This window comes from Triturus cristatus, chromosome 8, assembly GCF_964204655.1.
Source record: "Triturus cristatus chromosome 8, aTriCri1.1, whole genome shotgun sequence".
Lineage (NCBI taxonomy): Eukaryota > Metazoa > Chordata > Amphibia > Caudata > Salamandridae > Triturus > Triturus cristatus.
The window spans coordinates 25,653,723-25,671,046 of record NC_140591.1 but is presented as its reverse complement, the minus strand read 5'-3'; the positions used below and the strand labels follow the sequence as shown (position 1 = coordinate 25,671,046).

General features: G+C 47.7%; 1 protein-coding gene across 2 annotated transcripts in view; it reads right to left on the bottom strand.

Annotated features, from left to right (window-relative positions):
- Nucleotides 1-17,324, bottom strand: part of PDXK (pyridoxal kinase) — a 471,678-nt gene that overhangs the window by 297,938 nt on the left and 156,416 nt on the right. For both annotated transcript variants that reach the window (XM_085620780.1, XM_085620781.1), the window contains one exon: nucleotides 3,897-3,951. In XM_085620780.1, the coding sequence (XP_085476906.1) occupies nucleotides 3,897-3,951 (55 nt within the window). The remainder of the gene's footprint in view (nucleotides 1-3,896; nucleotides 3,952-17,324) is intronic.

Here is a 17,324-nt window from a genome sequence, read left to right as displayed (position 1 = left end):
TTCATCAGGGGATGGGTGCTGCCTCCAGACCTATCTACGCCGCTGTTCGGCCATAATGGAACTGACAGAGACCTGACTAACCTACAATTTCACAGTTGAAAAACAAAACTAGTCTTTTTTTTTTTGAAAACATGTTTTATTGGTCGATTGCACAGATGTTACAGGACCCTGAATATCAGAGCCGTCAACAAAATCACATTGCAGCATATCTCTATAGCAATCTATTTGTATGCTTGCCATCCAGCAATGCCACTGAAATATATCTCGAACAATAACAACCCCCCCCCAAACTCCCCCCACCCCATCCCCTGCGTCGCACCATATCCATGGATTCCCCACCACAGCCCTAAGGCCCCACAGCCACGTTATATTGTGATAAGATGGAACCCCCTGTCTTCCTCTCTTGCCTGGCGCCCCCCCTGCTCGACCAGTCTCCCTAAGTATCCCCATAATTAATCCTCTTCTTCTGCTGGTGGCTCCAGCCACAGCCCCCGGTAATCCGCCTACCTTTTCCATATTTTATAATGCTTGCGTGGACATCCTCGGGCTACAAATATGGGCTGTTCTAGCCCCATACAAAAGTCTAGGCCGTTTTTCCATGCTGTGATCGATGGAGCACTAGGCGCCCTCCACGCCCTGGCGATATCCCGCTTTGCTAGTGTAAGGCCCAGCCGTAGCAGGTGCTGCTTATATATGTTGCCCCCAATGCCCTCCATGACATGTAGTAATGCAAATCGTGGCGTGCGCGGGATCGCCCACCCCAGCACCTCGGCCAGACAGGTAATTACCCGCCTCCAAAATCGGTCCAGCGCTGGGCAGTGCCAAATAGTGTGAATAAATGTCCCCTCCTCCTGACCACACCTGAGGCAGTCCGGAGCAGCAATCAAGCCCGCTCGGAACAGTCTGGATAGTTTTGCACTTGGTATAGCAGCTTAGGCAGTGCTACCATCTTAAATATTGCTGACCTGCCATATAGCGTCAATGGCATTCGAGACCAGGTTTTAAGATCCGAGCGGATCCTTTCTCACACTGGCACCACATTTGCGGCCCCAAGAAAGCTCCGGAGCCTCCGAAAGGAATACCCCCAAGTATTTCAAACCTCCCACCACCAGCTGAATATCTTTCGCCCACGCCCCGGGCCCCGAGCAATCCCCCAGCATCCACAGTGTGGATTTGGAGGGATTCATATACAGTCCCGACGTCTCTCCAAAGATCTGCATGATCCGTAGGAGTCGCGGTCCCGATGCGTCCAACTCCGTAAGGGAAAACAGGACGTCGTCTGCATATAATGCGATTCTGTCTGACACCCCCGGAGACCACTCCAAGCCCCGGACCTGCGCATCCATACGCACCCACGCCACCAGCGGCTCCATTGCCAAGGCAAACAGGTATGGGGACAGGGGGCATCTCTGCCGCGTTGTATGGGAAAGACAGTAGATATCACCCCCGCCACCCGCACCGCCGCCATCAAATCTGTATAGAGGAGCTGGAGATAGGAAAGGAAGCTCGGGCCCAGATTGAGTCGGCGCAGTAAGGCAAACAGGTATACCCAGCTCAAGGAATCAAAGGCCCTATCCATGTCTGCCAACAGTAATGCCGCCTTCTCCCCGGTCTGTCGAACCGCCGCCACTGCTACGTGTGCCCGCCTTATATTGTGTCTAGTGGCCCTCTTGGGCATGAATCCTGCCTGGTCAGGGTGTATGAGAGTCGATATGTGGGGCAGAAGGCGGTTGGCCAGTGCTTTGGCCAGGACTTTCGCCTCCACATTGAGGAGGGAGATAGGATGATATGAGGCCCGTTGATCCGGGGGCCGGCCGGGTTTGAGAAATACCACCACTTCCGCGTGTCTCCAGTCCGGGGGAAGCATGCCCCTCTCCCTGGCCTCCTCCACTATGGCTCGCAAAACTAGTCTTTTTGATGTTTGATTAGACAACTGTATGACTTGTGTACGTGCTTTTCTGCTCTTTATATGTAATAACATTTTCAATAAAAAAAGTTTTGAAGTCAAAAACATCTAAAGCTATGGCTGAGAGACTCGGTATGGAATAATATAGAAACATAAAACTATGGCTGACACACACCAGTATGTAATGTTATACAAAAATCTAATACTATGACTGAGATACTCAATATGCAATGACACACTCAGTATGGAATGTTATAAAAAAAAAAACTATGACCAAGAGATTCAATATGGAATGTTATACAAACCCCTAAATCTACGGCTGAGAGACTCCATATGCAATGACTCAGAAACATCTAAGACTGTGGCTGAGAGACTCAATACAGAATGCTACACAAGCATGTCTACCTATGGCTGAGAGACTCAATATGGAATGCTACACAAGCATGTCTACCTATGGCTGAGAGACTCAATATGGAATGCTACACAAGCATGTCCCCCTATGGCTGAGAGACTCAATATGGAATGCTACACAAGCATGTCTACCTATGGCCGAGAGACTCAATATGGAATATCCTACAAACATCTAAAACTGTGGATGAAAGACCCAGTATAGGATGTTATACAAGCATCTACAACTATGGATCAGGGACTCTCTATGGATTGTTATACAAACTTCTAAAAGTACAGATAAAAGACTCCGTATGTACAGCGCGTATGCACATGAACTAGGTCTAAGAGAGGCAGCCTCCATGGTAGAACATCTTATATGAAGGCACAAGATTTACATGCACCTAGCACCAAGTCAGAGAGACTCGCCATGTACAGCGGAACCTTATGAGATGAGCAAAAACACAGAAGATGGTACAGTCGCTCATGAGGGATTCGGCTTATACAGAAGAGCTAAACATTCTACCCTTAACACCAATGCCAAAAGAATGTCGCAATGCATTAACTGCCCACAACCCTGCTTTCTCTCCTTTTACTCCTTGTCCGTTTCCTTTTTTTGACCATGGACAGCGATCCCATGGCTTTTGGCTATGTTCGACCTATAAAAAATACCAAATACATACATACATACAAGAACTTAAAAAGAACAACCGATGGCTCGATGGGCTGATCCAAACTTTCTCTATGTGTATTTGTTTTCCATCACATAACCTCAGCAACAGCTAAAGCACTGTCTAGGCAAGACCTAAAAAAAGGAAGTCGTTGACACAATGCAGGTATTAAGGTAAACGCTGGTGTCGATAATGAAGAGCAAGACCAATGACTGCTCTTCAATCCTGACCAGAGATTGATGGGAAGCAAGAACCTGTGTGCAGAGGCACCGACGTGCGAGACCTCTGCGGATCTCTCTGTGCTCCCAGGGCAGTGAGAATGGTCTTATCTAGCCTGGAGGCTAGGACCCTGGGTCTCCTGTTTCCACCAATGCGTGGATCTGTCTTCCACATACGCCAAACACTTCCTTCCCTGTTTCTGTACCTCAAATCCACTCCCTGGCCACTCTAACATTTCCCTCTGATTGATTTTCCAATCAACCTCTCTCATTTTATAACATGTTCTACTTTGGGATTTTTGAACTTAGCACACCTCAGCCTTTGTATCACACCTCTCTTTCACACCACCAAATATCTACACCTTCTCTTCCATCACAGATTAGAGCCAAACCTTTCAAGTGTGGATGCGCCGTCACCTTTGTCACGATCCATTCCCTTCCCAATGGCCTTCTTTCTTTCAAAGACATCTCCCAACAAGCATCAGGTCCAACTCATTGATCTTCTGCTCCCTTTAGACATGGCCGATCTCCCGGGTCCGCTTCCTCGTGCATGGACAGGGTGCCAGCTGATGGTGCAGGACTACCAACAGCATTTGTTCTTAGAAGCAGCTTCCACATCAACTGTGCCCTCGCCTCCTGCCACCCCAACCCCAACAGGGAGCCATTCCGAAGCATAGACAGTGATAACTGATAGTCGCCCCTTTCTGCGCTTACCTGTGTGGTTGGAGAACTGGACGGAGTTCACTGTGTCAACCTCGAATCCCAGCACCTGCAACACAAAGAAAACTCTTAAGAAAACAAAGATACTATAGCCTGGCATAGACTCATCTCTCTTTACATTAAACAAGAAATTAGTTACTAAACTCTAACAAAGCAGGGCAGTTTGGCACTATTCATGAATCCCAGGTTGTGCATTAGGTCCCAAAAAAAATGTCTTATAACCTAGGGTCGGATTTAGATCTTTGTGGACGAGAAACTCCGTCACAACAGTGACGGACAGCCCGTCCACCGAAATATAAATCCCATTATATCCCATTGGATTGACAGGATATGAGTCACCGTTGTTACCGAGTAAACCGCTCACCGAGATCTAAAGGCTCTAACTTTTTTTATTTTTGGTTTCGACCATAGGTGGAGTTAGTAACTCAAGAAAAGGTCAACAAACTGACAGTATCTCACACCGTGACCTTCATCTCCTTCAGACTTGTTTCCCTGCATCAACAGTAATGTGGAAGGTTTGGCGTATATGGAACTTCTTATTAATGAAGGAGGGAGGGGATGCAGGTGAATCTGGAAAAGTCCCAAGCTCTAAAACTTTTGTTACTGGTAAGTAACGATTTTATTTTGCAATATTCACCTATTTTAAATCCACGCACTGGGCATCAAATGTATAGCAGTGTTCCTCGAATGCAGGCGGTTGCGAACCCGAGTAATAGAAAATCAATATCTCATCATCATTGTAACAAGTCCCGCCTCTTGGCATGGCTGCTTGTCTACAGCCACACTGTTTAGTAAAGGTCTGTATAGAGGACCATTTTGCTGCCACACTTACATCACTCAATTAAACATTCTCTATGTATACCAAAAAAGCTGTGAAATATGGACATGATCTGAAAGCTTTATGCATCAATGCTTCATAAATGTAAACATTTTCCAATATCCATCTATTCATTATAATATTTAATGCTTGGGGGCACAGGAAACAAAACACGTGTTGACTCTGTGGGGTTAATCTTCTTGTTCTCACTATGCCACACATAACCACTCTTTTAACATCCAGTGTGTGTGGAATTCTTTTGGGACGTATTATTGGATTTTATAAGAAAACTGGTAAATGTATGGTCTGATTTATGTGAAAAGCAGAAACCACCTTTGGGATATATTTAGAAGATGCTCCCCTTATCAACCAGTGCAATGCATCTTTAAATACAGCGTTTAACTGCGAGTGCATGTAATTCACTCACTGTTCGGAAAGAAGTGAAGAAGTGATAGCTATCAGAAAAGCTCTCTTGACTGTGAGATGTTTAATGGTGGCTGACTCACTGGCTACAAAGTAGGAAGCATTATCCTACTTAAAACTGTATTTAGCTCTGCCCTGGAGCATCAACATAAAACCCCTTATTTCCTGACTCACACCTGAACTCAACCAGTGGATGCGACTCCCTCTCAACGTCCTGGGCCATGTGGCCCTGTTCAAAATGACGGCTTTACCCTGCTTACTATACACGCTACATAACTACCTTCTCCTCCTCCCACACACATGGATCAGCGATCGTCTTACCAAAATACGCTCCTTCCTATGGCTTAACTGCTCTGCCTGCATTACCTTTGGCAAGTGTTTCCAATCCACCTGGAATTGTGGGATGGGTATGGTGGACGTTCGCTCATAGTAGTGGGCAGCGCAACTGCTGGTGGTCAACGACTGGCTGAATGGTGGATGGGGAGAACCAGTGTTTCGGTTGGAGGTGGCCATCCTTGGTCTAGACAATATTAGAGGTATGGTATACAGGAACCCCATCCCTTCATGCCGCACGAACCTTTGGAGTGGTCCTTCAGACATGGTGCTCAGTTCTGAAATGGACAGGCTGGGAGAGGAAAATCACTCTTGCGACCCTACTATGGACAGGGCGGTGGCTCAGGCACAGATCCGCTTTATACGATTATATGGGCTGGGATACAATAGGGATCACCACAGTAGAAGATGTATGGCTGGTATCCAACATTAAAAAATTCCAATGCCTGCAAGAGGAACATGGCCTGCATGCCTCCCAATTTTCTGCTACTTGCAGCTACGCCATGCCTTTGAGCAACAACAAGCTTCCCTTGAGACTGTCCCTGACTATAGCACCCTTGAAGCTCAAATTTTGATGGGCCCCCATTGAAAGGAGGGGCACTCCAAGATGCATAAATCCCTAGTATTTAATTTTCTGGATCTGTTTACATCACTAAGGACACGGTGGGAAGAATGGCTGGACCCACTAGAGGACTCTGATAGAAAGAAGGTCCGCATGTCACCCAGGACGTTGGTGGTATCATCAAAGGTCAGACTTATTCAACTCAGCTTCTTACACACAACCTATATAACATCCTGAGGCTCTGGCATGTGGGCGTACTGGCAATGCCATCGTGCTGGTGCTGCCCAAAACCAAGGGCACATTTGTATCACTTGGTATGGGAGTACCCCCAGATCTCACAGCACTGGCGATTAATTCTTGCCATGTTATCCAGAGTGCTCGGGAGGCCCGCAGACCTTTCTGGGATGAAGAATGCGGTTTCAGCTCATGAACCACATGTGATGAAATTGTTCTTGCAGGGACAAAATGTCCAGTAAGAAGCAGAACAATGACGAATATCGTAGACAGACACATGAGAAAAAGAGGAGTTCCCAAAATGAGCCAGGCATAGGACCACGGTGGAATCAGGTACTTGTCCCAAAACCATTGATAAGCACGAATCGGTCTATGGGGTGAGTGACGGTAGAAGAGGTTGAAAAGCCGTCTGAAAAATATCCAGAGTCCTTCTCCATACTAGTGACCTCTGCAGGCTCTCGAAAAGGCACCAGTTCAAATGCTGTAGCATCGGTTGGTATTTCATAATAAGTTATGGAGTAGCGTTGATCAGTGGCAACAGTGGTGCTAGCAACATCGAGTGCATTTCTAGAACTCGGTGCTCTTCGCAGAATGCTGCGCTCAAAAATCCCTGGCTGGGAACTCAAGCTAGTAATGTTCCTGCTTTGTTCAAGGGGTATTGTATACAGAGCAGGGGGGAGGTTGAGAGGCACTACTCTGAATCCTTCTAAGTGTCATAGAGGATCTGCTGTAGAGGACTGGCCACATAGTGCGTTTTCACGTGGTCGATGGACACCTGTCTGTTTCTCACTTGAGCCAGAAAAAGGAGGCAGAAAGACAGTTCCATTGCTTTTACCCCAAGAACAGTGACTGGATGGTTCAAAGCTTGCTTGATGTGGATTTTTTCACAAACTAGGTCCCCACATTTTGGAACCCACCCAACAGCAGCAGTGATAACCTTCTCTTCACAGGTGGCGGCATCAGAGTGGTTCACGTTAGACAGAATGTCTCTGACTTCGTGGACACTCTGCTAAACATTGATACGTTTCTCCAAGTAAAATTTATCTTCATCCGCCACTTCTCAGGATGATCGAAGCCGGGCACATATACTGGAACTCCGAAGAGAATCTCGTATGGAGTGCGCCCTCCCAATACTCATCTAGGCAAGTTAAGTAATGCTCTCTGGAGTCCATGCAGATTATGGAACCAACTAAGACCTGAACTTAGTACCCAGCAGTCAAGGCTATCCAGTTAGCACGTTCAACAATGCCTTTCGATTCAGCTATAAAGGGGTTGCTGAATTGTAGACAAACTCCAAAAGAAGACTTTGAATCCCTGTAAGCCTTTGAGACAAACGCAGGACCATTATCTGAATTAAACGAATAAACTGCACCAATTTGCCTCTCAGACACTGAATTTGGAGTGAACGTCTCTGAATAATCCTACGACCAGGAGGCCAATGCCAATGCAGTGTGACAGCTGTGCCCATCGAACGAGTCATTGAGCAAGGGCCTGATTTAGTTCTCCGCATACGGGTTACTCAATCACAGTGGTGACGGATATCCCAGCCGCCAAAATATAAATCCCATTATAGCCGACAGGATTTGTATTTCAGCGGGCAGGACATCTGTCACCGTTGTGACGGAGTAACCAGTCTGCCGGGATCTGAATCAGGCCTCAAGTCTCTAAACAGCTTTTTCATGTGGTTTGGCAAGATGATCCCTTTAGCTTTTACCTATTCCCACAAAGATGGCCATATTGGCCAAGGAAGCAGGTGGCATTAGCAGTAGGACAAGTCAGGCTGCCTGAAGCAAATACATTTCTGGTCACTGAGTTTAGTTACTCGAATCTCTACCCGGGGCCAGCACATGGAGGGCGTTCGGGTTTTGATTTGAGGAGGACATTTGGACAACTAGACTTTACAGTGATGGATAAGAAAACAAAACGTGGGGATCACCAGGAGCAGATCTAGGACATCTGGGACAGCCAGGCCGTAAAGGGCTTTTATCCATGTATCCATGACAGGATAGATCAGTGTACAGAAGCAAGGGCTCCGCTAGTGACAAAGAGGGTTGAAAGACCTCAGTCACCTTATGTGGCAGGAATAAATGAGGAAGCATCCTATGAAGTATGGCAAGAGGGGTAAGGGACTTCTGAGGCCCAGCTCTCCCGTGCTGCTGCACCGCTCTGCTTCCTCCCTGTATCCTGACTGCTTTCTATTGCTTTTGCCTTGTTTTTTTCTGCTTTCTGCTTCCCGTCCCCCTGTTTTTCTTAGTGATGTCTCCTACTTTTGCCTAGTTTTTTACTGCTTTCTCCTTCCTCTGACTCATTTTTCTGAGTGCTTTCTCCTGCTTTTGTCTCGTTTTTTACCACTTTTTTTCCGTTTCCTTGTTTTTCTGACTGCTTTTTGCTGTTTTGCCTTGTTTTTCACTGCTTTCTCCATGAAGCAGCTAGCATCTCCAGCGCCTTGAGACCCTGATGGATGATTTGCCGCACTTATAAATCTTGATTGATTGATTCTCCTGGAGACCCGCTTCAATCAGGCTATATGGTGGCAGAGTCATGGCTGAAGGTGCATGGTGCTCCTTGCAGGAGAATGTGAGCTGTGGCTAGGGTTAAGAGACCAGTCTCAAGCCAGGAAAAAATCCAGGGGCGGCCGGCATGGCTCCCGGGTGTGGCGGCTGCGGGGGTCGCGGGGTTTAGAAATTAAAAATTAAAAAACTTACCTCGAGGTTGGGTCCCGGGTCTTCTGTGCTCCTGCTCTTTTGAGTCCGCTTCCAGGAACAGGAAGCAGGCAGCCAGGCTCCCTTCCCTAAGCCAATCACAATGCTGCAGTGCAGCGTTGTGATTGGTCTGAGCGCCTTGACACGGTGCTCAGCCAGGGGCTGTGTGGGTGGGCATGTTCTCCATGCAGGCTATAATGCAGCCTGTATGGAGAACAGGGAAGTGCACATGACTGCTTTGGGTGGCCCGAGAGGGTCGACCAAACAGTCATTTCGCACGAGTGGTCAAACCACTCCGCCCCGGTCCTGCTCCATGAGCAGAGCAGTCCCGCTCACCCTCCCGCCAGCAAAGGAAACGGAACATGATAACAACTGAAAGGTATTATCATGGTAGGTTTCCTCTTCTCACACTGCTTGTAAGCAGTGGGGCGACGCTCCTACGCCATAGCAGAGGAACCGCCACTGAAAAGATCCTTCACAAGGTGCGGAATCTGCAGGAGAAGGCGTTCATCAGAAACCCTCGGCACTCAAGAGGTTATGAAATGAAAGCACTCAAAGCAATCTCCTTGTGTAATGTAATGAGGAGTAAACAAATGAATCTGCTGGTGGCATCGAGCAAGCAAAAAAGGAATCATGATGCTCTCATCCTGTAACTTAATTCAGAGTTAAACCACTAAAGAAAGGGTAAGCTGTGGAACATTGTGTGATCTGATAGGGTAGAGCAGATTAATTAAATGAGACTCTTACGATCAATGTACGGTAAAGTAATTAGTGTATTATTTTATGGTCAATGTAGGACCGTAATCTGGGGAATTTATTGTGATCGATTCGTAGTGAAGTAATGGCAGTAACCTCATATAACCAATGCAGGATGAAGTAATCTCGGTATGGATAAATGCAGTAACTGTAGTAACCGCTATGATAAATGCTTGGTAGAGCAATCTCCTATGATCGGTGATGGGGGACGTCATGAGAGTTATCTATCCTCAAAGCAGGGTTACCAGCGTCATCTCCTATGATCAGTGAGGGGTGAAGAAATGAGAGTTATCTATGCTCAATGCAGGGTTACCAGCGTAATCTCCTATGACCGGTGTGGGTGGAGTAATGAGAGTCCTCTATACTCAATGCAGGGTTACCAGCGTAATCTCCTATGATCGGTGAGGGGTGAAGTCATGAGAGTCATCTATCCTCAATGCAGGGTTACCAGTGTAATCTCCTATGATCAGTCAGGGGTGAAGGAATGAGAGTTATCTATCCTCAAAGCAGGGTTACCAGCGTCATCTCCTATGATCAGTGAGGGGTGAAGAAATGAGAGTTATCTATGCTCAATGCAGGGTTACCAGCGTAATCTCCTATGACCGGTGTGGGTGGAGTAATGAGAGTCCTCTATACTCAATGCAGGGTTACCAGCGTAATCTCCTATGATCGGTGAGGGGTGAAGTCATGAGAGTCATCTATCTTCAATGCAGGGTTACCAGCATAATCTCCTATGATCGGTGAAGTCATGAGAGTCATCTATACTCAATGCAGGGTTACCAGCGTAATCTCCTATGACCGGTGAGGGGTGAAGGAATGAGAGTTATCTATCCTCAATCCAGGGTTACCAGTGTAATCTCCTATGACCGGTGAGGGGTGAAGTAATGAGAGTCGTCTATCCTCAATGCAGGGTTACCAGCGTAATCTCCTATGATCGGTGAGGGGTGAAGTCATGAGAGTTATCTATCCTCAATGCAGGGTTACCAGTGTAATCTCCTATGACCAGTGAGGGGTGAAGGAATGAGAGGTATCTATGCTCAATGCAGGGTTACCAGAGTCATCGCCAATGATCGGTGAGGTGTGAAGGAATAAGAGTTATCTATCCTCAATGTAGGGTTACCCGCGTAATCTCTTATGACCAGTGAGGGGTGAAGTCAGGAGAGTCATCTATCCTCAATGCAGGGTTACCAGCGTAATCTCCTATGATCAGTCAGGGGTGAAGGAATGAGAGTTATCTATACTCAATGCAGGGTTACCAGCGTAATCTCCTATGATCGGTGATGGGGGAAGTCATGAGAGTTATCTATCCTCAATGCAGGGTTACCAGCGTAATCTCCTATGATTGGTGATGGGGGAAGTCATGAGAGTCATCTATACTCAATGCAGGGTTACCAGCGTAATCTCCTATGATCAGTCAGGGGTGAAGGAATGAGAGTTATCTATCCTCAAAGCAGGGTTACCAGCGTCATCTCCTATGATCAGTGAGGGGTGAAGAAATGAGAGTTATCTATGCTCAATGCAGGGTTACCAGCGTAATCTCCTATGACCGGTGTGGGTGGAGTAATGAGAGTCATCTATCTTCAATGCAGGGTTACCAGTGTAATCTCCTATGATCGGTGAGGGGTGAAGTCATGAGAGTCATCTATACTCAATGCAGGGTTACCAGCGTAATCTCCTATGACCGGTGAGGGGTGAAGGAATGAGAGTTATCTATCCTCAATCCAGGGTTACCAGTGTAATCTCCTATGACCGGTGAGGGGTGAAGTAATGAGAGTCGTCTATCCTCAATGCAGGGTTACCAGCGTAATCTCCTATGATCGGTGAGGGGTGAAGTCATGAGAGTTATCTATCCTCAATGCAGGGTTACCAGTGTAATCTCCTATGACCAGTGAGGGGTGAAGGAATGAGAGGTATCTATGCTCAATGCAGGGTTACCAGAGTCATCGCCAATGATCGGTGAGGTGTGAAGGAATAAGAGTTATCTATCCTCAATGTAGGGTTACCCGCGTAATCTCTTATGACCAGTGAGGGGTGAAGTCAGGAGAGTCATCTATCCTCAATGCAGGGTTACCAGCGTAATCTCCTATGATCAGTCAGGGGTGAAGGAATGAGAGTTATCTATACTCAATGCAGGGTTACCAGCGTAATCTCCTATGATCGGTGATGGGGGAAGTCATGAGAGTTATCTATCCTCAATGCAGGGTTACCAGCGTAATCTCCTATGATTGGTGATGGGGGAAGTCATGAGAGTCATCTATACTCAATGCAGGGTTACCAGCGTAATCTCCTATGATCAGTCAGGGGTGAAGGAATGAGAGTTATCTATCCTCAATGCAGGGTTACCAGCGTAATCTCCTATGATTGGTGATGGGGGAAGTCATGAGAGTCATCTATACTCAATGCAGGGTTACCAGCGTAATCTCCTATGATCAGTCAGGGGTGAAGGAATGAGAGTTATCTATCCTCAATGCAGGGTTACCAGCGTAATCTCCTATGATCAGTCAGGGGTGAAGGAATGAGAGTTATCTATCCTCAATGCAGGGTTACCAGCGTAATCTCCTATGATCAGTCAGGGGTGAAGGAATGAGAGTTATCTATCCTCAATGCAGGGTTACCAGCGTAATCTCCTATGATCAGTCAGGGGTGAAGGAATGAGAGTTATCTATCCTCAATGCAGGGTTACCAGCGTAATCTCCTATGATCGGTGATGGGGGAAGTCATGAGAGTTACCTATCCTCAATGCAGGGTTACCAGCGTAATCTCCTATGATCAGTCAGGGGTGAAGGAATGAGCGTTATCTATCCTCAATGCAGGGTTACTAGTGTAATCTATTATGATTGGTGAGGGGTGAAGTCATGAGAGTTATCTATCCTCAATGCAAGGTTACCAGCGTAATCTCCTATGATCAGTGAGGGGTGAAGTCATGAGAGTCATCTATCCTCAATGCAGGGTTACCAGCGTAATCTCCTATGATCAGTCAGGGGTGAAGGAATGAGAGTCGTCTATCCTCAATGCAGGGTTACCAGCGTAATCTCCTATGATCGGTGAGGGGTGAAGTCATGAGAGTTATCTATCCTCAATGCAGGGTTACCAGTGTAATCTCTTATGACCAGTGAGGGGTGAAGGAATGAGAGTTATCTATGCTCAATGCAGGGTTACCAGAGTCATCTCCAATGATCGGTGAGGTGTGAAGGAATGAGAGTTATCTATCCTCAATGTAGGGTTACCCGCGTAATCTCTTATGACCAGTGAGGGGTGAAGTCAGGAGAGTCATCTATCCTCAATGCAGGGTTACCAGCGTAATCTCCTATGATCAGTCAGGGTTGAAGGAATGAGAGTTATCTATACTCAATGCAGGGTTACCAGCGTAATCTCCTATGATCGGTGATGGGGGAAGTCATGAGAGTTATCTATCCTCAATGCAGGGTTACCAGCGTAATCTCCTATGATTGGTGATGGGGGAAGTCATGAGAGTCATCTATACTCAATGCAGGGTTACCAGCGTAATCTCCTATGATCAGTCAGGGGTGAAGGAATGAGAGTTATCTATCCTCAATGCAGGGTTACCAGCGTAATCTCCTATGATCAGTCAGGGGTGAAGGAATGAGAGTTATCTATCCTCAATGCAGGGTTACCAGCGTAATCTCCTATGATCGGTGATGGGGGAAGTCATGAGAGTTACCTATCCTCAATGCAGGGTTACCAGCGTAATCTCCTATGATCAGTCAGGGGTGAAGGAATGAGAGTTATCTATCCTCAATGCAGGGTTACCAGCGTAATCTCCTATGATCAGTCAGGGGTGAAGGAATGAGAGTTATCTATCCTCAATGCAGGGTTACCAGCGTAATCTCCTATGATCGGTGATGGGGGAAGTCATGAGAGTTACCTATCCTCAATGCAGGGTTACCAGCGTAATCTCCTATGATCAGTCAGGGGTGAAGGAATGAGCGTTATCTATCCTCAATGCAGGGTTACCAGTGTAATCTATTATGATTGGTGAGGGGTGAAGTCATGAGAGTTATCTATCCTCAATGCAAGGTTACCAGCGTAATCTCCTATGATCAGTCAGGGGTGAAGGAATGAGAGTCATCTATCCTCAATGCAGGGTTACCAGTGTAATTCCTATAACCAGTGAGGGATGAAGGAATGAGAGTCACTATGCTCAATGCAGGGTTACCAGCGTAATCTCCAATGATCGGTGAGGGGTGAAGTAATGATAGTCATCTATCCTCAATGCAGGGTTACCAGCGTAATCTCCTATGATCAGTGAGGGGTGAAGTAATGAGAGTCATCTATCCTCAATGCAGGGTTACCAGCGTAATCTCCTACGATCGGTGATGGGGGAAGTCATGAGAGTTATCTATCCTCAATGCAGGGTTACCAGCGTAATCTCCTATGATCAGTCAGGGGTGAAGGAATGAGAGTTATCTATCCTCAATGCAGGGTTACCAGCGTAATATCCTATGATCAGTGAGGGGTGAAGTCATGAGAGTCATCTATCCTCAATGCAGGGTTACCAGCGTAATCTCCTATGATCAGTCAGGGGTGAAGGAATGAGAGTCATCTATCCTCAATGCAGGGTTACCAGCGTAATCTCCTATGATCAGTCAGGGGTGAAGGAATGAGAGTCATCTATCCTCAATGCAGGGTTACCAGTGTAATCTCCTATGACCAGTGAGGGGTGAAGGAATGAGAGTTATCTATGCTCAATGCAGGGTTACCAGAGTCATCTCCAATGATCGGTGAAGGGTGAAGGAATGAAAGTTATCTATCCTCAATGCAGGGTTACCAGCGTAATCGCTGTGTATGATTAATGCAGGGTAATACTTTCTGAGCAATATGGGTTAAAGTAATTGAGGTCAGTATGAGATAAAGTAGTTAGAGTAGTCTCGAATGACCAATAGTAAATAATGAGAGTAATCTCCTATGACCATTGCAGTGATCAGAGTAATCCCCTCTAATCAATGCAGGGTGATATAATTGGCGTAAAACACTATGTTCAATGTCGGGAGAAGCAATCTTGCATGATCAGTGCCGGGTAGAGTAATCTGAGTAATCTCTTGCAACCAGTGCACGGCAATCGGAGTAATCTATTATCAATGCAGGATAAAGTAATCTGAGTAAACTCCTATGATCAATGCATGCTGATCAGAGAAATTTATTATCGATGCAGGATAAAGTAATCTGAGTAATCTCCAGCAACCAGTGCATACTAATCAGAGTAATCTATTATCAATGCAGGATAAGTAATCTGAGTAAACTCCCATGATCAATGCATGCTAATCTGGGTAATCTCTTATCAATGCAGGATAAAGTAATCTGAGTAAACTCCTGTTACCTCCTCGTAAGTCTTCCTTGCCACGAGAATTATAAAGTAAGCTTTAGCTCCACCCACCAGAACCCTCCAAAGCAAATTAGCACCCCATGCCCCCCATCCCTCCCCGACATGGCCGACCTCCGTCACCCTTGACCCAATATATGGGGAGGGTCGACCCACCCAACTTCCTGTTTTTTTTGTTCTGCACTGCAGACTCTACATTAAGGTCGTGTTTCAGGTAAGTGTCGGGCGAGGTCCTGCTCCAGTGGGTCCCATGGCCCTGGGGGCGAGGCCCTGCGCGAGCGGGCTCATTTTGCTGGGTCTCCCTCCCTTTCCCCTGCATCTCGTGGCTGTCAACTGGTGGCATAGCAGCCTGCCCTTGCGTTGTTCTCTTCTTTGGCGGCCCTGCTCTAACGGGCTCTGGAGGGATTGGGCTCTGCTATATTGTTTAGCCCTGAGCTAGCGGGCTCTGGCGGGATTGGGATCTGCTATTTTCATTTTAGCCCTGCTCTTGAGGGCTGTAGCTGCTTGGGGCTCTCCCGTTTTATTCGGATCGTCACTTGCAGGCTCACCTCTGTTTGAAGTCGAGCATGCTGTGATGTTTGCTGGTTTGTTCTTCATTCTGCCTGGATGCCCTCTTTTTGAGGGGTCGGTAGGCACGGGTCTCTTGTAGCTTTGTTTGTGCTGCGGTGAGCGGGCCGTGGTTGCATTTAGTTTTGCATGGCACGTTGGAGGAGGCATCCCTGTTTCCTGTTCCTTCATATGGTCTACTTTTGTGCTTCGGTCTGGCTTTTGCTTTGCCTGCACCCCTTTGTGGTCATGTACGGTGCTTTCTCTGTGCAGTTGGGGTCAGCGTCCCTGCTCTTTTCTTTTGGATGGAAGACTCTCTTCCCTCTTCCACTTTGCTGTAATACATTTACTGGGACAGTGGCGGCTCTTCTGGGGAACGTTCATGTACTCTGCAGTGTGGTTTTCGGCACTTCTATTTTCCCTTTACAGCGGTGGTCACGCTCCCTATGGTTATGGGGCTCTCAGGGCTGCTGCTAGGACTTGGGTTGTCTGCTTGTCCCTACATTGCGTCATTCCCCATTTCCTGTGTCCGCTCTGTGTTGTTGGTTCCTGTCCATCCATCCTGTGGCGGATTATTTTGTCCCAGGAGGGCTTTTGCTCCTTCTGCTCCTAGGGGGATTTGCCCTTTCATGTACGGGGTCTCGGCGGGGACGCCCAGTTCTCCGCCGTCTCCCGGTCTCCGTGGGCTGATTCTGCTCCCTCTCCTAGTCCTGCTTGTCCTCTGGTTCCGGCCATCGGTGCTCTGGTAGGGGGGCATCTGTTGCCTTTCCTCCCGTTCTGGGTGACCTGTGTATCAGTTCCATGGGTTCTGCGGCTTGTACGAGGCGGCTCCCTGTCTTTTTTCAGCTCCCTCCCTTCGGGGGCTTTCATTCTCGATCCCCTGCCTTCGGCCACGCCAGCATGGGTGGCACAGTTGGCGGGCGTTTGGGATCTTCTCAAGCAGGGGCCGTTTGTCCAATTAGGGAGTATCTTTGGGGTCTCGGAGTTTCCTCCATCCTGTTCTGGTGGATTCGGTTTCTGGAGCCTTCCCTCCTGTGTTGGTTTTATGGTGGGTGCGTTAGTTTATTCCGCGTGTTTCCTCTCTGATGGTCTCTTGCGGGTTATTCTGCCATTCCTCGTTCGGAGGGAGGTGTTCGCTTCCTTGGCCCTGCTGGCTGTCTGCTTCCTTGTCCATTTCCTCTTTTCGTCTCTGTGGTTCCTCCGGTTTTGGGGTGGGACATGCACTTCTGATTCCTGGTGCTCCCCTTTGTTTTGTCTTTGGCCCCAGGGGTCTTCACGATGGTGTTGGGCCCCTTGGACGGGATCATCTGGGAGGCTGCCTGGCTGTTATCTGCCTCTTCTTTCTCTGTGGGGGTTCTTCTCATCCGGAGAATCTGCTCAGTCCGGGCCCGTCGGGGGTTCCGGATCCACCGCTAGTAGTCCCGTCCGGTTCCTTCCCCAGGACTTGGTGTTTCTGGGGGGTCCCTTGGCCTTGGTCATGGGGATGTTGTTCTTCCTGCAGGGCGGGGGTCCTCCTTGTAGGGGGCCTGGGTTGTCTCCTGCCCTCGGATTTCGCCCCTGTCCATCTGTGGTTGTGGGTGCAGGGCTAGTTGTCTGCGGCTGTCACTGTGCTTCCCTAGGGTTCGCCTGCCTCTTTTCCCTTTGGTGGCCCATCTCTTGTCCCTGTGGGCCCCTTGTCCTGCAGCTACCATTTGACCGGTGGTTGTGT